Genomic DNA, 22,033 nt, shown 5'->3' with positions numbered 1-22,033 from the left:
TCCTCCCAAGAATTTCTGTTCTGAAGTAGACAATAGCATTCATTATTGTAGCAGTTTGTAATGGGTTCTAGATTTGAATATGCAGTAAATGTTTCTAACGTTAGCTCCTCATTTAGACTGTACACCTCAGAACTTTAATGTGTACATGGTCAGGTATTGTTAAGGAAAGTGGAATTACACATGTGATGAATTTGCTATGTGACTGCAAGTTATCATTCATACTGTAATCTGCATCTGTTCCAGCTTCTTCAATCCTGAAGAGAGAGAAGCGGAAGAGAACAAAAAATGTCCATTTTAACTGTGTTACTGTGTATTACTTCACGAGAAGGCAAGGCTTCACCAGTGTTCCCAGCCAGGGGGGAAGCACACTGGGAATGTCTACGCGCCACAACAGCGTGCGCCAGTACACGCTTGGAGAGTTTGCAATGGAGCAGGAGAGGCTTCACCGAGAGATGTTAAGAGAACATCTAAGGGAGGAAAAACTCAATTCTCTAAAATTAAAGGTAAAAATTCGGCAAGATTTTGATTCCTGTCTTATTTACCTAAGTGAGCAGTGATATGGGCCCAATATGTGTGTGTGTCTTTCTATCAACTCCATTTTCAGTTGAACCAATGGCATTTTTCTTCTTTTTTTAGTTTACTTTACTGAAGACAGATTTTTGTTCGATATTACCAAGTGCAGTTGTAGCTCTTATTGATGGGTACCTCAGAGTGTTTTCCTCTCTGTAAAAAACAGAGAGTAAACAACAACCTCCCTGTAAAACAAAGGCAGGGAGTGGTGGAAGTTAGCCTTGAACAGGGTGTCCAGCAGAAGTCTGGAAGTGCCAGGAAGAAGATGAGTCCTCTTAGCCCTTGCACAGTGCCCTGTCAGACAAGGAAATGGTGACAACCTAAATATAGAAAGTGAAATAGCTTATTTTCTTGGCCAACTTCAGCAAATTTGGAAAAAAGTAAGAAACAGTAGTACTAAAAATGTTTTTTTTTTTTCAGTGTACCAATTTATATAATCATGCATCTTTAATATTTCAGCAGAGGATGTCTGTGTTAAAGAAATGTCAGACAAATTACCCAGCTGTATCAGTTTAATTAGTCAGATCAAATACTGGCTACAGTTTTGAAGCTGTCTTTTTAAATATAGCACAGGAGAGGAAAGAACTGTGTATTTGGCTAGAGGAGAATGGAGAAAGGGAATGCATTCTTGGAAGTGTCCCTTCTGTCCCTTTAAAACTGGTGGCAAAACTTCTGGTTTTGTAGTGGATGAAACATTTCCTGTATAGTGTCTTGTATTATACGTATTTTATGCTCTTTTTCAGATGAATCTTGTTATTAAAATGACCGAACTGCTTGTGCTCCATAGTCCCTTCATTTGTGATATTCTATCGCTGTTTCAGATACTACTACAGTTGTCCAGAGCAAACTGGCATCCTTCAAGTTTAAGAAATGCCTTTCAGCATTTTTCCACAGAACAAACTGTGTTCATGAATTCTATGTCTGAACTCCTGAAATGTGTATGACCCATACTATTATAATTACTTTTTTTTTGCCTCCTAATTGTTTTTTATTTGAATAGCTAAATAGATTCTTAAATGGTTTATAAAACTGTCATTATGAAATAAAACCACTCAGAACAAAGGGAAATCAAAGACAGATATTTGGACAGGTCGGAAATTAAAGGCTAGAGTGTTAGTGATTTATCACTAGGTAGAGATTATACCTCTAAACATCTCACATCACAGGAGCTTCAGAGCACCAAGTGTGAATTGAGCTGTGTCACTGTAACCAATGACTCTGTGTAGATCCCTTGGCTGACTTCTAGGAACCAGCTCAAAGAGAGGAATCCTCAGTGAAGTGAGTTAAAGAATAGTAAGGCATGCAAATATTTCACTTTTCTCTTTATAGCTAGAAAGTGAATCAAGAAAAATCATGGATTGTGTTTACTGCTGAAGATTGGATGAGGAGGTTTAACTTTCATCTGCATGGAGTAGAGTGTGGCTCTTTGTACTTTCATAATTCTACTCTTGGCTGGGATAGATCTCCTTTCTTCATTAACTGACTTCACTCTAGCCCACTTTTTTTAGGGGACAGAGACTCTACTTTCTGCTCTTCCAAATACAACGTGTTCTTCCATCTCCCCAGTCACTTGTTTTGAGTGGATAATGTTTACTGACTGTTAAATTCCTGCAAAATCTCTTCATAAGTATTCAGTGAATAGGGAAAGCCTGATTTGCATTCTTCCTTCTGTCCTAATTTTAATTTTCTTTTTACCTAATAGAAAAGTCCTTCCCTTACATTTAATTCAGGAGTGGTGGGATTCTTTCTTCATAGATCCTCAGCAGTTGATGTGGGAATAGTTTTCTAGCATGTTATGAGACTTGTAAGCCTACTCCAGATATTAGGAAATTGTGGTTAGGTCTTCAGAATCCTGAGAGTGGCATAAAAATGGTGACATCTTACTAGTTTTAAATCTTTTACTAGAGTAAAATATTTCGCTTTACTCTAGAGCAAGTGTTAAAACACAGGGAACAGAAAACTTCAGGTTTTTTTAACTGGTCCATTAAACTTAGCTTAGTTGCATCCCTGATTAAACACTTGGGGTAAAAAAAAAAAACAAACCAAACCAAAAAACCCCAAACCCCTATTTTCTCTCCCAAAAGCAAATCCAGGACTCACTAAATTACTGAAGAGTCACTGTAAAGCACTGAGCATGTTTTATTTACTTAAGATGACTGGGCATTTCTGATTTCCCATTATAGAATTTCCGATTGGTCATTCACATAGTTTCTAAATGAACACAAAAAGGAAAGGCCATAATGTTCCGAGGTGACAATGTCAGCTATTATGATCTTTAGTGAAAATGCACTAATTAGGATTTGTGTCAAAATTACTGTACATCTGTACAGAAAACTGAAGAAAATGGAAAAATGAAGTAGGGCAAAGCTTGCTCAAAAAGGTTTTTCTGTTTGAAAACCATTATGCAAACAGAAAGTAACATTTTCAGTGTGTTTTTTGATTTGTTTCCCTGTTTTTTAAAATTTTTTGCATTGGATTAAAATATAGAAATCTGTAGGTAGAAAGTGTTCTCTTTTGTATAATTTGTTTTAAAAGTACAAATACAGGAATATATTGAAATTGAGTCTCCATTATATTACGTACTTATTATTTTACTTGCTAAAGTGAAGAGCCAAGTAAGAAACTTTTCTTAATTAAAAGCAGATAAAGACTTTAAAATCATCTTCAAGTCACTTGAGCTATTTAGCAGCAGCACTTTGGTGTAAACACTGCTGACAGTGGCATAAACACTTGTTAGCAGCAGAGTGTGAAAATTTTAATGGCAATCTGGACATAAAAGCCAGCTTGTCAAGATGAAAGGTACAAGGTAGGCTTTACTTTACTACATTGTCATTTGAGAAGACATTATGAGTAAGCGCCATAAATTAGCTGGAACAGTCCTTATTGCTTACTCATAATGTCTACTCAAATTAAGATCTATTAAAATGATTAGCATGACCCTAGTGATGTTATGGCTTCTGGGTCTGTGGGCACAGTTGGTTTCCTTTGTGGGAAATCATAAGGAATAACTTCCAGCTAGGGCAGGCAAAGGTGTCTAACCTAAATTTTTCACATTTTACAGAGTTGAAGTGAATTTCACCCAAAGGCTTCATATATTCAGTGTGCCTAGCCGCGTTCTGTTGTTATGACATTAACCTTTAACTTTATGAGAGAAATTTTACCCATCTCCATATCAAGTTTAATTCAGATGAACAATATTATGACTATCAAGAGAACTTAATATTCCCCTGAAGTTCTGTATTGGAAAATGTCTTTGATGGTTCTTGATAATCTTCCTCCCTCTGTAATTACCCAGTTGCTTTAAGAATGTTTGAATCTTTCATTTCATTAATTCATTTGCTCTTTGTGTGGCAAAATTGCGAAAAAACATCAGAGGAGACAACAAGGAAGTCATTCAGCAAAGGACTCAGGGCAAACTGCTGTCTAATCCCACTTGGTGCCCAGGCTTTTGAATGACATACAGTATTCAGCAGGTGGCTGGAGTCCATTCCTTGCTGCTCCACTGCCATGTAGCAAAGCAGTTGAGATTTGCGGGACGAGGAGGAGAAATACATGACAGGCTTGGCATGGTTCTATAGGTGCCTTTGTAAGCTGAGCAGTTACAGCATTCACTTCATGAGTAAAAGCCCTGGAACTTAATTTTTATTAAATAGTAATTGAATAAAATACTAAAATAATTACAGAAGCAGGGATTAGAATCTTACCCTTCTCCAGTTTCAAATTTAAACTCTGATAGACAATTAAATAACAGTGATCTGCTAAAGGAGTGGTTTGAGCCTTGTGTATTTAAAACTAGAGAAATCAGAATTCTTAGGTAGGTCATTCTCCTATTCTATAAAATACAAGAAAGCAAAGAAACATAAATACACTGTGCTTAGTTGTACCTAGCTAACAAAAAAGGAAAAATGGAAAAAAAATCAAGGATGTTCTTCTGGATTTGAACATTCAGGCTGAGTTGCATGTGCAGTGGAGCCATTCCTCCCACTAGCTTCAGGCAGGTAATTCAAAATGCATTTAATTACTCTGGATTTACCTGTGTCTCGCTGTAGATTATACAGAAAAAGGATGACTTCTCCTGTTGTCTTCTCTAACTCATTTTCCTAACTAATAAGTTGAAATACCTGGTGTAAATAATCTCTCCATTGTCCCAGGGCCAGGCAGAACTGATCAGGGAGCTATGAATTGAGTAAACGGAAAATAGAGTAAGAGAACAATCTGCAGGAAGTTTGACAGGACATTTTGAAAATGTCTGCATTTAAAATGAAGAAAGAGCTAGAAGTATATGCAGATAAAGGGATTTGAATGTTATAGGTATAACAGACATGGTAAATAAACTGAAACATGAAATAAACTGAAGGCACTAAACTCAGAAGGCTGCAGTTACGGAGCAAGATTCAGAAAACACTGAGTAGAGGAGGAAACAATAATGCCTGTAAAGTGAATTTGTGGAAATGCAGAACACCTCTGCATGAACTAAATATAGTGCTGAATTGCTAAGAAGGGGTGATTACTGATCTCAGGAGAATTTTTCTTTGTACAGTGTAACGTGCACATGTACGCTGTATGTAAGGATACCAGTCATGACACTGAGGCTCTTCTGCTTCAAAGGGAGGAGTATTGCTGTGATTGTCTTACACAGTTGTTATAAACACAAAACTGCAATTACAAAAAAGAGTAAACAGTAACAGTTCACCATCAAGTAATTCAGTAATGCCATAAATGACAGTTACAGTCCAAAAGATTGTGGAAAGGACATCGTTAATATAAATGGAAAGATGAAACAGTTGGGAATATAATAAAAGCAGAAATAGTGGAATGGGTAAGAGCCAGGACTGCTTTCTTACATGTGAAAAGCATAGCTAGATGGACATGACAGGATTTAGTAGCAGAAAAATGGGGAGAGTTACAGTGATAGTTGTTAAATGTCTAATCACTGAAATGTACAAGAAACAGGCAACAGTAGTTATGACTTCAGTATTTTATATGCATTTAAAACTGGTGTCTAAAAATTCATTTGGGATAACAGGCCAAGCTGAGGTTTTCTGCAGGTAAATAAGGCAAAACAGAGAAAGAATGTCAATGGCTATTTTTCTACAGGTAAGGACATTCAAATTACATTCACTGGAGGCCATTTTTATGAGGTCATGGTGGTGCCCATGATGAAACTGTTAATGTAGATGAGACTTGAGACTTCACCAGTGTATAATTATCACATAGTTGCACCATGTTTTTTTCACAAAAGTATGAGTCCAGGTGCTTGGCTAGTGTATATCAGCAGCCTCATCAATTGAGAACATGACATAGATTAGGGTGAACATTTGGAATCAGATTGTTTGTTTGTTTTTCCATTTTAAGCAAAATTATTTAATAGAAAAATAATAAAAAATATTTACTATATGACAAAATAAATCATATAACTGCACTTGCTTCAGGTTTGCTATATAGCACAGTGCTCAATCTGAGTAATTTGAGAAAATCTATTTTTTGTAGTGAACATCATAATCTCTCTGAACTTTAACATTTAATATTCTTTTGATTCTCAAGTAATTTTCTCTGTAGAACCTTTATAAACCCAGTAGTTATGTTATCTGGCAGATATAACCAGTGAGCTCTACCATGGGTGGGAAAAGTAACCTTCCTTCAGTGCAGTAAATTTTTTTTTTCTTTTCTCCTTGAACATATACACCCCTTTCTATATGAGGTGAGTTACAGGAGTATGGTGCAGAAGTGTATGCTATATTATGAAAGTGGCACTGGATGTTTGTGCTTGATGCTCATGGCCATTTAATTTTGAAACACAATTTAAAGGTTTGAGAGCTAGACTATACATATGTAATAATATAGTGCCAGGATACTTGTATCTGCAGAGGTTCAAAAATTCATACCCCTAGGAAAGGAGCAAAAACCCCCTTTTCTTAAGATCCTCCTCAAGAGGTTCACAACTTCCTTTTTTCTAAATTTATTCATTCATTAACTACCTGAGAATAATCTGGACTGGTTAGTGAAGTAGTAAAATCTCTGACAACATAAAGCTAAATAGGTTATTTTCAGGACCAAAGACTAGAAAGAACTTCAGACGAGCTATATGCGTCAGCGCCATGAAATGCATTGCAAATGAACATGAAATAATGTAGGTAAAGGGGAAAAATTAAGCGACTTCCAGGCTTAAAATTGTCAAGAAGCAAATACTGCCCAAGTGATTAAGGGGAAATACTGCTTTGTGACCTCAGCTGTACACACATCAAACAACTTGTCAGCTAAAGAGGAACAGGATTACGAACAGGACATAAATACATCATTTTGCAAATCTGTGATGAATAATCTGAAACAGTGTTGGTAGTGTAATTACTATCTCAAAAGGGATATTGAAGAATTTCAAGGAGCCCAGAGACGGGAACTAGAATCAATTAAGGGCTCAAAGATTATTTTATGAAATAGAGAAAAGACTAGAATTTTAGAAAGCCATGAGATCTGGCAAGCAACAACAAAGGATATAAAGAGCAGACAAGAATTCAGAAACAGAAAAAGAATTAGCGTCATGACAAACATAAAGCTAAAAATGTGTATTGAACTCACATGTTAAATGTGAAAGAACTGCCTTTTCACCCCATCTGTAGTCATATTCTGGAATTTACTGGCAGTTGTGTAGCATTTTTAAATACAGCCTTCCACATCCATAATTCATTGCACATGCTTACATTTATAACACATAGATATATATGTGTAAGTATAGTTTAAGGACTTTGTTAATTGTTCTGTGCAACAGATGACGAAGAACGGTACAGTGGAATCTGAAGAAGCTAATACGCTGACTCTGGATGACATTTCTGATGATGATATTGATCTAGACAACACTGAAGTAGATGAGTACTTCTTTCTGCAACCCCTGCCGACAAAAAAGCGACGGGCATTGCTGCGAGCTTCTGGAGTGAAGAAGATTGATGTGGAAGAAAAACACGAGCTGCGAGCTATCCGCTTGTCCAGAGAGGATTGTGGCTGTGACTGCCGCGTGTTCTGTGATCCAGAAACTTGCACTTGCAGTCTTGCAGGCATAAAATGTCAGGTAAATGTCTATATTATTGTCGTTATTTAGCTATCAAGGGGAGGGGGAAGAGTGTGTGCGCATGCACACGCATGTTTTTTTTGTTGTCAAAGTTACAACTACTGGAAATTAATTATTAAGATGATAACACTTGTGGCTCTCAAACCATTTTTTAAGGCCCAGATTTAAGAGCATATAGTGTGCAAGACAAACAATCTCCTTAAACTATTTTGTGATTGGTTTAGGCACATACATGGTTTAAATTTTTTTTTTTCCTTATACAAATACTCTGCTTATTGTATTGCTCTTTGGCCTTTATCTAAATATCTAGATGCAGACAATAGGAGAATCAGTAGGCTGCCGATTTCAGAAGGGATATTACCTTTTATTTTAGCAACAATTCACATATTGTCCAAATGTGAATTATAATCCAACCTCAAGGATAAACAATAAGTGACACTCTGTGGAACCATCCTTTATTTAATGTGCAAAATACTTAAAATGCATGCATGATAAATTTGCATGTAGGCAATAAAAAATTCATCAGCTAATACAGAAGGCAGTTTTTCCTCCACAGACTGAAAAGGTGTTTCGTATTGTACGTTTACAGAGTGTCCTATGTACAGCTGTAAATGTCCCAAAATGTTCCCTGAAAGATGTTTCCACTAATTGTCCTGAGTTGCTGTTATGCAACTGAGTTAATTTCTTCCTGAATGCATTTTTCGTCATCTCTTAAATCCAAGCTAAACTTTCTCTGCTATTTTAAATAATATATTCTCTTTGCTGTTCCTGTTTTCATCTTCACATGTGGGGAGGTTGTATTACACTGTTATATGGTTCTCATCTGCATCATATTTGATGTTTAGGTATTACAGTGTAGATGAAAATCATAAACCTTAACCTATCTAATAAAATTATCCCATGTGGATTCAGTCACATTTTTAGAAATTTAAGATGGCTATTATTAGATATATAAGTTCTGCCCACAGTCTGTTGAGCTTAAAATGTTTCATCTACAATCAACTGGACTGTCTTTTAAAGCATATTTCAGTTTTTATTCCTACTTTCTGTGGTCACTGGCAACTTTATAAAGGTTTTTTATATATAAATTTTTGTTTGAATGCTTTTCTAGCTTCCATGATTTTTACCAAATTTTAAGACTCTTTCTGGTAGTGCTTTTGCCTGGATTTGGGCATAACATGAAGTAAAGCTGTACCAGATCCATAAATAGAAAAACTACCTATGTTTTGGTTCCCATGTGTAGTGCGTTCACCTATGGAACAGAAACAGATTTTTCCTACTGTGCAACATTGTTACATGTGTGGGTCCCTTTACTGATAGGAGCAGTACGCTAACTTCCAGGCCTAACTCTTTGAATTATTGTTAGCCTAAACTATTCTTACAAGTACTTTCTCAAGGTGAATCTCACCTTGCTATTGTACTTCTCAAGGCTGTCTAGGTTCTGTCATATCACCAGGTTTATGCTACATGCTGTTAATCTGTATTCTTTTTTTTAAAAGGTGGATCGTATGTCTTTTCCATGCGGTTGCACTAAGGAAGGGTGTAGCAATACAGCAGGTAGAATTGAATTTAACCCTATCCGTGTACGGACTCACTTTTTGCACACAATAATGAAACTTGAATTGGAGAAAAATAGAGAGCAGCAAGTTCCAGCACTGAATGGCTGCCACAATGAGATAAGTGCACACGCTAGTTCTATGAGTCCGGGACCCCATCCGGTTGAATATTCCATTGCAGAAAATTTTGAGATTGAAACTGAACCTCCGGCTTCGGTTATGCATTCCCAGTCAGCCGAGGACTTGGACTGTCCAGGGGAAGAGGAGGAAGAGGAAGATGGGAGTAGCTTTTGTAGTGGAGTTACAGATTCTAGCACACAGAGTTTAGCCCCTAGCGAATCAGATGATGATGAAGAGGAAGAGGAAGATGAGGAGGAAGATGATGAGGAAGAAAAAGCAGATGATTTTGTAGAAAGCATGGGCTCCCATGCTGATATGGTGCCTCTTCCTTCTGTCCTTTGCTACTCTGATGGAAGTGCTGTGCATGAAAACCACTCTAAAAATGCCTCATACTACACTAACTCTTCAAGTCTGTATTACCAAATAGAGAATCACGTTGCTGGCACTGCTAACCAGATAGGTGAGACTTACTCAGAAAGGGATGCTGTCAAGAACGGTAGTCTTTCTCTGGTGCCTTACAACATGACTTCAGAACAGTTTGTTGACTACACACGGCAATCAGAGGAAACTTTTAGCAGCCCTCATTACCCTTCTGCAAACCCCTCAGTGATTGTTTGCTGCTCATCTTCTGAAGGTGATAGCAGTGCTCCATGTAACAGTTTATACACTGAGCATAGGCCAAGCCACCCTCAAGTGGAATTTCCCTCATACTTGAAAGGTCCTTCTCAAGATGGCTTTGTTTCAGTGTTGAATGGCGACAGTCACATACAAGACCACCCTGCTGAGAATTCGCTAAACCTCCCAGAAAAAAGCAGACTGCACGACGAGTGCATCAAATCCCCAGTGGTAGAAACGGTACCTGTTTAATATTAAAATTATTCTAGGACTGACTTCCTGTATTGAAATGCACTCACACTGGATTTCCTGGAATCTTACTTTTTTAAGAGGTAGACAACACTTGGACTATCATCAGTGTTCCAGACACATTTTGTTTTCTCAAGCTACACTGGCAGTGGTATTGCACAAAACCAGTTCATGTAAAAATTTAAATTAAAAAAAAATCAAACTGTCTTTTGATAAAAATAAAACGCGTAAGTAAAAATACACCCAACATATTTCAGAGTAGCCTACCTATCAAAGTATGTGAAACCTGCCACGGTATCTGAATCAAAGCTTCGTGTTTTTGATTGTCGGGCCTGTGCAAGATTGTTAAAAATAATGATACTTTGAAATAATCATGTTTGGAGTCCTAATTTTCAACATATCTGAAAAGATGGTAAGTTTAATGTAAAAGTAACTACTGTACAAAAAAAGTTTTAATTGTTCTGTACTGTATGTATTTTATTTATGGTAGTTTAGTACTCATATTTTGATAAAAATGAACAGCATGTTCATCTGAGCAGAAGATCCATAGCTAGTTACGAAGAGCATGTCCACTTTTCATCTGGAGTACCTTGTGTTCTTCCTTTTTTTATTTTAAATACCATTTCTGGTAAATTATCTTGAAATGCATTTTTAGAGTGTACTGTTTTCTCTTTTACTGTTCTTGACAAACGGAAGAGTCGGTAAGGGGCCATTTACATCTTCTAGAAAGGTGAAAGGTAGACAATCCTCCATTAAAATTAAAACCAGTGGCATTCCAGAACTAGTACCCCCTCCCCAAAGAAAAATGTTCTTGTATATAATGACAAAGCAGTAGCTTAAGCTTGCACAGCACCTTTTAGCCCAACAAACATTCAGATACTTATGCACTTTAGTGCCATTTTGCAGTACTGTATTAACTGCGGGAACTGTGAACTATTTTGGAGAAATGCCATAGCTCCAGACTCCGAGGTATATGTAAGATCTTACAATTCATTGTAACAAAACCTGTACATTTTTCCCAAGCCAGTTCATGAATATGTCAGTAGGTAATTTAAAAAAGCAAAGTCTTGTTGATCAGAGTTTATATGAAGCATGGAAAAAATGTGGAAGTGTCTAGATTTCCTAAATATTTAGCAGTTTTTATGAAGTACAAGACTGGCTTTTGTGGACTTGTGATTGTATCTCAAATTTACAGTAATTTGGCCTAATTAGGAACCAGTAGATTCAGTGAGGAAACATGACTTCAGAAATTTCGTATCTGCTAAAGTCTGCAAGCAAAATAGCACGTGCATCGTATGGATATCCGTTCCCTTGTACTCCATTTGTTTTTAAATGAAATGGGAATTAAAATACCTGCTGTATCTCAACCTTTAATTTATTAACCAACCTTGCTTTCTTTTAGAAAAAGAGGTATAGGAAAGGAACCTCCTTTTCTCTACACTGATTATTCTGCACTGCCTTACTTTGATTTAAAAATCTATTTTAACAATTTTTCTAATACTGAAATTTTACTTATTATACATGAAGTGGGTTGAATTGTAGACCTGTCTTGTTTGTCAGAATAAGGATCAGCATCTTAGTTTTTATCTGTCAAATCTAGATGGTATGCATGTAAACACAGTGTAAATTTTAGCTCTGTAACAGTGACTCTTCTGGTTAGGAGCTCTTGAAAACATCATGTACAGTACTCCAGTAGAAAAACTGCCAGATTTAAAATATGCTTTTTAAAAAAATAAGCAGATTTAATTGTTTTTATATGAAATCTGGGCAAAGTGATTTCTCATTTTTGTGCTAAATTAGCAAAATATTTTTACTCCATGTAGTAGCTGGAAAGGTTTTTTTTTTATTCATTTCCACAAGAAGTCCTACATGTTTTATATGAACTGCATTGAAAAGTCCTAGTTCTCTAGGGACTGGATTCCACACTTGCAGTGCATTCCATCTCCTGGGAAAGTGCAGTCATGCTGGTTATCTGGCTCAGCAGTTCCTTAGCCTCTGCTCCTCTTAGTCACAGAACACTCCAGTCTCTTTCTCAAAAGGCTGAGTAGCCAGGTAAGCGCATGTATTCTCCAATTTCATACAGCAAATACCCATCTTTATTTTTAAAGAGAAACATGTTCATAAAGTTCTGCATCTAAAAATAATATTATTCTCTTCAAGATATTTTATGGGCAAATGTAACAAGTCTCTGTGTGTATAGGCATCTTGCATTAATACTAGGCTTAAATCTGGCACTCCCACTTGACACCAGCACCAAAAGCACAAATCCCTTCTACTTGAGCTGGGACACCAGCTGTGAATCAGCAGCAGCTTTTTAACCTCAGAATGTGTTGGAGGATCATGCACAATTTACCAGGGTATTCTCTCAGGGGAAAGTTAAATGAAACATTTTGTTTCAGTATTCACCCCCTTACTGAGCAATAAGAAATTATTTTCTTGGCCCCTGTGCTTTCACACAAAAAATATCTTTAATAATATTAGCAAACCCAGTAAGTGATTAACTTTATAAAACACATCTCAGCTAGCTTTAAAATACTGAGATTATGGTTATATAATATTTCCATTGGCACAGGCTTCAGACCCCAGGCCTTCTTAGTATTAGCATCTGTATAACCCTCTGAGTACTTGGATGTGTATGTTCCATGCCACTGGGGCACGAGGGGTGAATACAGCTAAATTCTCAAAATCTTGCAGCGTAGGATAACAAGCAGTACCTTGTAGTAGGGTAAAGAAGGCAGCGACTGTGTAACGAATGTGAACTACACTATTTTCCCTTGTTTAAAATGGCTAATTCCTGGGACACTCAAACTAAAATGTGCAGAATAAATGAAGATTTATGATGAAAAAATATTCTTAACTACCTGGTGATGATGTAGATAGTAATACCTTCCTTTTGATTCGATCTGATGTTTTATGATCAAGATTTGATCTCAGGATACAAAGTAAACAAGTCTTGTTTAGTTCTTGCAAGAAGTTACAAAGTCAAGTCTGTTTATAATTCATGGAGATTTCCTGGTAGCTGTACTAATATCAACAAGCCTTCTAACAGAGATAAGCTCATACTGTGAGGAAAAAACCCTCAGAAAACTCTGTTTTTGATATAGGCTAAACCCGTTCCCCAAACAATTCTATACAGCAAATAACAAAAAAAGTCACAGCCATAACCAAAACAGATTCAACTGTGAAATACAGAACATTTTAACTGTGAAATCTAAAAAAACAAAAAAATTGAACTGTGACATCTAGAGTAGGCTATCGAAATCAGGTGAGAGTCAGCATTCCTACCAGTTGATTAAATTTTGATGTGTTGTTTAGAAAAAAAAGCACTCTTCATATAAGGAAAAATAAAGTTATGGGGTGGGAAATGTTATTTTCTGGGCTAGCTTACAAGATATGATGTGTCCCATTTCCCAGTTGGTTAATACCCATATTGATAACCATTCCTTTCATTTTGGATAAGGTTATTTCTGTGTAATAAAAGTATTATGTTACTAAATGATAAACGGCAGTACTTGCTTCTATATCAACACAGTATATAATTTGTGGAAATGTTTACTGATAGTTGTATCAGCTTTATTTCCAAGGTATCTGGCTACTGATAATCACTCCCAATAAGCCAGGTAATAAATTGGTAGATAGTTTATGGTTAAATTACATAGTTCAGAAAAATAAGTCATAACAAAAGCATTTCCCTCTGTTAAAACAGAATCTTCACACAGATGATCACAGAAGCAGCACCTAAAACTGGATGCCTTTTTGCCTAGAATGTGAACTTTGCCTCTCTTGGAAAAAAACATATCATTAAAGTTTATATATAAAGCTTTATCTGATGTTAGACACAAAATCAGAGCTTGATTCAAATATAAAATTGCAGCAATTGTAATTGTTTCCTAAGAGCTATAATTCATGCCCACTGGAACATCCTTTAAAAAATTAAAAGCTGGTCAGTAAAATTTTCTAATATTAATTTCCTTTTTCTTAAAAAAAAAATAAAATATTTGATAAACTGTATGGCATTTAGATCAGATAGTTCTAGATTTGTAAAGTTTCACTGCTTTTCATTTACATAAGTTCCTGCTAGTAAATCATAATGTGACATTTATTTATTTTAAGGCCATTGATTACACCATATTATAGTAACCATCACTGGCTATAAATATGGCTCAACCTGCTCACTGTTCTGCTAACGGAGTTGGTTAACAATGCGATCCTGCCCTTTGTCTATGTTCTGCAGAAATTGCATGTAATAGTCATGGTGGTGTTACTCACTGGTTTGGTAACTGATCCAGATCCAGTTTCTAATCTTATCTGGGTGTTGTATTTCAGTAAACGTGCTAACAAACTGATCATATAGCATTCCCTGCCACACAATCAGGAGGATATCTTCACAAAACACAGCTAGTTTGTTAAACATTGTAAACATATATTTGTATGCAAACCAGAGCATGTATTATGTTTTTTTAGTATTTTGGGTGTTCCTGATTCTTCGATAGAAAGAATACAGTTGATAGAGACTATTAGGCTGAGACAGAGGAGACCTGGGTTCTGTTGCCTTGGCCTTTGTATTGCTGTGTCACTTTATGCTCTGGTGTCTAAGGTACTTGGCGATACCACGATAAAAAAATAATTCTATAGAACAGGTAAAATACTATTTTTTCCCTTTTTTTTTTTTTTTTTTTTGGCATTGTAACTAAATTTTGTAACTAAATACTGCAAACTAAGTCACTTTCCCAATAAAGCCCAGTCCAGCTCAGAAGTGAATAGAAATTTTATCACTAATGTGAAACAGCAAAGTAAGCACTCTTTTCCATGGATTGGATTAATGATTAAAAGTTTAATGATAAATTTCACAGTGAAAATTAGAACAAAAGCTGTGTTGAATATACAACATTTACCTGCTGGGTGCTTAACGTTTGAGCAGCAAGATTGTTCACCTGCACCACCGTACTTGGCAGCAACAGGCAGTCTTATTCCCCTGCATGTTGCTGTCTTTTGCCAGCTGAATTCTCTCAGTTGAAACTCCTTGTCTAGGCTGCTCATGTAGCAGAGCAGGTGCCCTTACTCAGAGCTAAAGCAAGAGACCCATGATACTGTTCTAAAAGGCATTTGCTAAATAAGGAACTCCTCTAACAGCTGTATAAACTCATGTTCATTGTGCCAGTTTGATTTCCTGAAGCAGTCAGGAGCAGGGACAAAGAGGATGATATGGGAAATCCTTAAGTGTTCAGGGTTGTTACACTTTCCCACTGAGGCTAAAGAGTAATTCTATCATCTACTTTATTATGATTGCAGAACATGTGATGTAAAATACTTAGAAAAACTAGAATTAACTCAGAGATTATATTCTATAGAATTTATTTCTAAAATATTAAATCTGATTACTATTTTTTTAAAATGGTAGAAAGCTACTGTTATTTTCAAAACAGAGTCTAGTTCATTAACATGTTCCTTGGTATGAGAAATCTCAACATTTGCCTTTTCAATGTTTTCAAATTTTTTTAAAAAGATTCCTTAATTTTGCTGTTCTCTGTAATTGCTGTCCATGTGCAAATGATTAATTGTCCATTTTTTCCAAGAAGTGTGAAATCCAAAGCACGAACATTGTGAAGTGATGAACAAGTGCGACTTAGTTGCAAAGATGTCTGAGTGAACACATGCTTGAGTTCTTCATAAGTGCTTCCTGGTCACTGTCTCTTCCCACTCCTAAATCAGAGGCAGCTTTTAACTTTGTTGCTAATAAATGTGTCAGAGTATTATTTTCACTTAAGGAGGAAAGTTATAACATCCTTGAGAACTTTCTGCTACCCTAATGGCTGATAACCAAGAATTTTATTTTATAAGAACGTCCAATTCATGAAACATCTGTTTTGCAGCCTTAGTCTTTTTAATTCCTTCCTCCCTTCATCTTAGTGTCTGGGAAGGGTCTGTTGTACAGCAAGGCTTTTCATTAAAATCGAGCATGAGGACAACTTTAGTGTCCTCTGTGCTATCTATCCTTTATTTTGCTAAAAGAGGTCGTTGTGGTTTTTTTTTTTCACTTAACATTATCATGTAGGTAGATTAGAACTGTGATGAAAACTAGTCCCCCATTGGCTCTGAAATGAGGGAGCAGTCCTGGTGGGGATCTGTAGACTCTCCCTTTGCATGCAGACAGACAGGAAGGAAACCTACCCCACAGGCTCCAGAGGTGTGGTAGGGGATCCTCGTTGTCTCCTGAGGTGTGTAGATCCAGGGAAAGACTGTCATCCTTGATAAAGCACAGCCCAGTACAGGATGAAAATCCAAGATTGGGGAAGGGAGAAAACCATCATTTAGGGGAACAAAAAAGTTTCCTTCAAGCTACTGTTAGGATTTTTTTTTTCTAATATAAGTAATAAATGATAAATTAAAAACAACCTTTTATAAAATAGAAGTGAATTAGATCTTAGAAAGGAGAAGTTAAAATATGTATTGCTCTACTGCTGTATAGTCTTTATGATTAGGAGGATACCTCCACACAGAAGGCCCCACTGACAAGAGAACCAAATTCATGGTGCTCTATTGCTGCTTCTCAGTTGAGAAGATTATAGTCCTTTACCCAATGCTGGTGGGGTGGGTGTAAAAACAAAAGTCAGAAGGCAAACCTCATTTACTTACTCAATTTTCTTGATTTAGATCTTGCCAAGGACACTTTCATTTTAGATAGTTCATGAATTAATGTCAAATAGAACCAAGTCAAAAGAAGTTTGCTTCAGTGTATGTTCTTTAACTGTGCACTTTTCCAACTAGATTAGCTTTCCTCAATGGACAGGAAAAGTGGTGGAAGATAGAAATGTACACCACTGTTCGAATGCAAAGATAGTCTTTTGTCTTGAGGTATGGGTGGACATACCTTGGAGTGAGTGAGGGGAGAATAGAAAGGGCAATTTAGAGGAAAAGAAGGATGAAGGCAAGGGGTAGAATGATAAGGACAGTTTTTTTTTCTTCTAAAGGGCAAAACAAAACATTATGTATGGAAAAAAAAAAAAAAAAAAAAAAAAAAAAAAGGAAGGAAAAAGGAAATTAAGATATCCCCAGAGCACGGATGGAAAAGTATATGCATGCTCACTACAAGCTTGGCCATGTTAGATCATAATATTAATTCTGTTATTTAATATATTTTAAAACAAACAGAAAATCAGTGCAAACAGGAAATGCCATTTTTCTATACCAGTTGTATACAGGCAGACATTAAATAAAGGACTTATCCAAAAGCATGGGGTAAAAACTACAAAGCAAAGCTACACCCTAGAAACACAGCTATTTCTTTGCCTATGTAAGTCATGTTCAATATAGTTTTAGTTAACTCTGCTCCCAGACACATGTTCAAATGTAAGAGGTTTCTCAGATAACCAGGGACACCAAAAGCAAAGAAGAAATAGATGTCCTTTTTTATTAGCATTTTAGCTTGGGATTTTCAACTGAGTCTTGGTATATGGCAGCTAATTCTTTTAAAGATGTTCTTAAGAGTGAAATTTCTGTTGGATTATGGGTGAAGGTCAACCTTGCTGGGGTACTGGGGGATCACTGTAAACAAGCAGCCATCCATTTGTGAGTCTCTGATACATAGGTTGAGCATGCAGCTTCTTGAAAAGATTGCATCTACGACTGGCAGCTGGTTCTTTTAAAACAAAACCAGAAGCAAGCACGCTGGTTTTTTTTTCAAACCATTTCACACAAATGCCACCACTTCAGTTGTCTCATAACAATGCCCATGTAAACAGTGCTTAAGAACTGGGCCCTTCTTTTAATTGACTGATTGTAGGCACTTCTATGGAAATACGTCTGAAGTGTAGTTCGTGAAACATGTTAAAAAAGTGTTTGATGTAAAATAAGCGCTAGACATTTAACAGTGCAAAACTAGTCAAAATCTGTAGATTAAAAATCCATTCCTAAGAGCCTCAGCCTGTAATGTTGTCTTAGTAAAGTTGATCTTTTAAGTTAAATTGCATTCTGGTGTAAAAGCCTTTTACAAATAAAATTAACACCACAAATGTACTCATTAATACCTGTTAAGATAAAGACATGGCAATTGGCTATTTTAATTTGTTTCCATCTACAGCTAAGAGATTGCAATTTTGTAAAAAACACAACCACCACCAACAGTTACTACATTTTTTAAGTTTAAAGTGTTTTCATTGTTTTAACAAATACAAACTACGTATTTACACTGTCTATCCAGCCCAGTCTTCTAGGAGGTTCATCTCTCTCTGTATATATATATTTCCCATAAGAATATAAAATTGCTTTTGAAATTTTTGTTGGCAAGTGGTAAATAATACCACAGCATGGATTCAAAAGCACTTAAGTTGATGGTCTTTCAGAGGTGTAATCAACTCAAATGGGACTAGTAAAATTGTGATGTAATTGCAGCTGTTTGTTTAAAATTTGTACATTACTTCTAACTTTACTAATTTTTGAGAAAAATAATTAAGTACTTAACATTTTCCATTACAGATGATCTTGCATACTAAAATTATGGAGATCTCAGCAGTAAAGCAACATATTTAATTGGACTGCTGCTTTTAAATTGTTTGAAGAAGCAAAGGGAAAGAAAGTTCATCTTAAAATCTGTACATGGAAATAATTTAAAGCTTCATGAACTACACATTTCCTTAATTTCCTTTTTTTTTTTTTAAACAAGTTGTAACATCAAAGATGCCAAAGGGTAATATAAGCTACAATAATATTCAACAGAACTTAACCTAGACCTTATGTTGTAATAATTTATTCAAATTAACTGTATTCTTCTGTATTTATATTTTCGGTATTTATTATGAATGATATGGAATTTGATGTATTTATTGTGGCTTATTACTGCAGTGTATATATTACAAAAATGAGCATTTTTAAGTCTTAACATTAGGTTTTTTTTGTTAATTAGTGGCACTTGTATCTGCTGTATTTTTATTATATATTGTACAATATATATTGTCCATTTGTTTGCAATGAAGTAAACCAGGTTTCTACGTTACATCATGGCTGCCAGTGCACTGTGCATCTCATTTCTACTATGCAGGCACTAGACATTCCTCTCTCGTCTAACAAAGCCAGAATTAGGACTGCACCTCCTCCCTCAGACCTGCAGAGCCTCTATAAGATGATGTGTGAAATTTCAAGCATTTCTCCCATTCCTCATTGTCTGATAGCTTAAGGAGAAACAGTTTCCGTTCGGGGTTTTTTTGTTGGGGTTTTTTTTGGTGTTTTGGTTTGGTTTGCTTTTTATTTTAATCAGCAGATAAATATTTAGGAAATTAACAGAAATGCCTTGTTAGGTATATCTGTTTGCCCTTTAATGATACTACTGTCTACACTTTTCTCTGGCCAGTGGAATAAACTACATGAGTCATCTGCACCTATCATGGTGAATTTAATGATTTGAGTGTAAGTTAATGAAAGAATCATTTTCAACAGCTGTTGGAAAAAATTTTGCAACAGCTCTCTCTGGTGGACAATTTGAAGTAATTTTATATAACAGATCATTTGAATGGCTACAATAGCATATAAACCATAGTGTCAAATTTCAGGACAACTGAATTATTTTGAAAACTGCCAATCAACATTGCTTCTCACAGGTCTGTGCGCTCTTTTTATTCTGATATTTATTAAAATTGAACTGTACATTTGTAAAAGGTAAGTTGTCCTTAAGTGTGCTTTAATGACAAATTACATATGGCTAAATTAATGTATTTACAAAACAGGTTTTAAGGTAGTATTTGTTTTTAATTTGTTAGGAGTTACACAGAATGGAATAGATAAACATCTGCTATCAGACTGCTTTTCTGCATTGCCATGAACTATGGTTAATAGTGCTGCTCCAGGGCTTGCTAAACCATACTGACAGAAAAAATTTGTAAAACAACTTTTAGCACTAGTGTTCTAATGCAAGATATCAGGATGCTAGTTCAGAAGTAAGAAGACTTACAACTGAACCTCAGTGTTAAGTTGATCTATTAATAGTACTGATGTAATTCTATACTCACGCTAGCGTAAATCAGCAATTACTCCTGAGGGTGATGAAACAAAAGCCTCAGGTATGGTGAGCAGGCGAAGTCACACTGCAGTTAACAGTGTCATAGAACCATAGACTGGTTTGGGTTGGAAGGGACCTTCAAGATCATCCAGTTCCACCTGCCTGCCATGGGCAGGGACACCTTCCACTAGCCCAGGTTGCTCAAAGCCCCGTCCAACCTGGCCTTGAACACTGCCAGGGAGGGGGCAGCCACAGCTGCTCTGGGCAACCTCTGCCAGGGCCTGACCACCACCACAGTGAAGAATTTCTTCCTTATATCTCATCTAAATCTTCCCTCTGTCAGTTTAAAATCCCTACAGCCCCTGATGAAGAGTCCCTCCCCATCTTTCCTGTAGCCCCATTTAAGTACTGGAAGGCCGCTATAAGGTCTCCCTGGAGCCTTCTCTTCTCCAGGCTGAACACCCCCAACTCTCTCAGCCTGTCCTCACAGGGGAGGTGCTCCAGCCCCCTGGTCATCTTTGTGGCCTCTTCTGGACTCACTCAAGCAGGTCCACATGCTCCTTATGTTGGGGGTCCCACAGCTGGACACAGTGCTCCAGTTGGGATCTCACAGAGCAGAGTAGAGGGGGAGAATCCCCTCCCTTGAACTGCTGGCCACACTGCTCTTGATGCAGCCCAGGACAAAGTTGGTTTTCTGCACTGCAAGTGCACATTGCTGGCTCATGGTGAGTCATAACCAGGTAGAGCCACAAATGACCAGTGGGGTCTCTTGTTCATGGGCCAGAGCTGTCCAGAGCCACAGGCTCTGAAGTCCCAGGACATGTAGGACCTGCTTTGTCCTGCTGGGAGTAAGGCTATGCTGTCCCTGCCTGAAATAAAGGTTTCTTTAGTGTTTGTGATTACTTTCCCAGATGTGTAACAGAGCCTAGTAAGATGGAGGCTAACACTGACCCTAGATTTTCTGGTAAACTTCAGTAGTATTGAGGTATTAATTTTTACATGCTGCATATGTAATAGTGTTTCTCTTTTTTTCTCCTCCATGGGGAAAGAGAAGATCCTAATACTATTTCTGAAAGTGCTTTAAATTTTAAAAAAGGCAGTAAGAGAGAGAAGCCCCTGCAATAAACTGATTTTCAGCATGCAGTTATGTGAACATCAATGACATCCAGAAGAGCTATAGATAATGTGAAGCACTTGAAAACATTTTATTTGGTTTTTAGACATGTAATCCAGAATTTTTTTAAAAAGTTCTTCAATGTGATAGCTTAGAGGAGAAGAAAAGTTTATGATTTACATGTTTCAGTGTGTACTATGATCATGATATCTGCAGGACAAATGGAGAGAGTTGCTGAAGAAGCAAAGCTGAATACTTTCAATAGACATTTCAGCAGAAATTTCCTGCTAACAAGACAGAAAAACTGTAAGGATGGTGACATGATACAAAATGGAGTGTAGCCCAAGGGAACATTTAACTGATTTTAAGCTGGTTAAGGTAGGGTAGTATAAGGACCCTAGATTACTTTGACTATAAAATAATTATTTCTTTATTATGTCTTTAGAGTAAAGTGTGTTTTGGATTATGCAACAACTATGTCTTGGTTTCTGATACAAAAATAGTACTTAGCTTGCATGAGCTTTTGTTTACATGGCTTAGTTTTATATGCACACCACAAAATGCACCTACATAGGCAGACTGCAGAAACCATTTTTATTTCCACATCTGTGTTTAACTGGTTTGAGTGCTACAAGCTGGGGATAATGGCAGACTAGCCTTTGCAGAAGAGATCTTTCACTTATACTGGAAATCACCATGTAAAAAGCATTTTTAGTTCTATTTATTCTAGTATATCCCTTGGACTTTTGACTCCA

At 36.5% G+C, this 22,033-nt stretch overlaps 1 protein-coding gene across 6 annotated transcripts in view; it reads left to right on the top strand.

The window, feature by feature from the left end:
* Window positions 1–22,033, top strand: part of CSRNP3 (cysteine and serine rich nuclear protein 3) — a 112,636-nt gene that overhangs the window by 68,341 nt on the left and 22,262 nt on the right. For 5 of the 6 annotated variants that reach the window (XM_026852655.1, XM_026852658.1, XM_026852660.1 and 2 more), the window contains 3 exons: window positions 244–503; window positions 7,337–7,633; window positions 9,133–19,165. In XM_026852655.1, the coding sequence (XP_026708456.1) occupies window positions 244–503; window positions 7,337–7,633; window positions 9,133–10,176 (1,601 nt within the window). In that variant the 3' untranslated portion in view covers window positions 10,177–19,165. Of the gene's footprint in view, window positions 1–243; window positions 504–7,336; window positions 7,634–9,132; window positions 19,166–22,033 lie in introns of those variants that run through there. The other variant, XR_003398797.1, reaches the window with a different exon arrangement.

This window comes from Athene cunicularia (genome assembly GCF_003259725.1).
Source record: "Athene cunicularia isolate RWA chromosome 7 unlocalized genomic scaffold, athCun1 chr7_part1, whole genome shotgun sequence".
NCBI classification, from domain to species: domain Eukaryota; kingdom Metazoa; phylum Chordata; class Aves; order Strigiformes; family Strigidae; genus Athene; species Athene cunicularia.
This window is presented reverse-complemented; position numbering and strand designations above follow the sequence as displayed.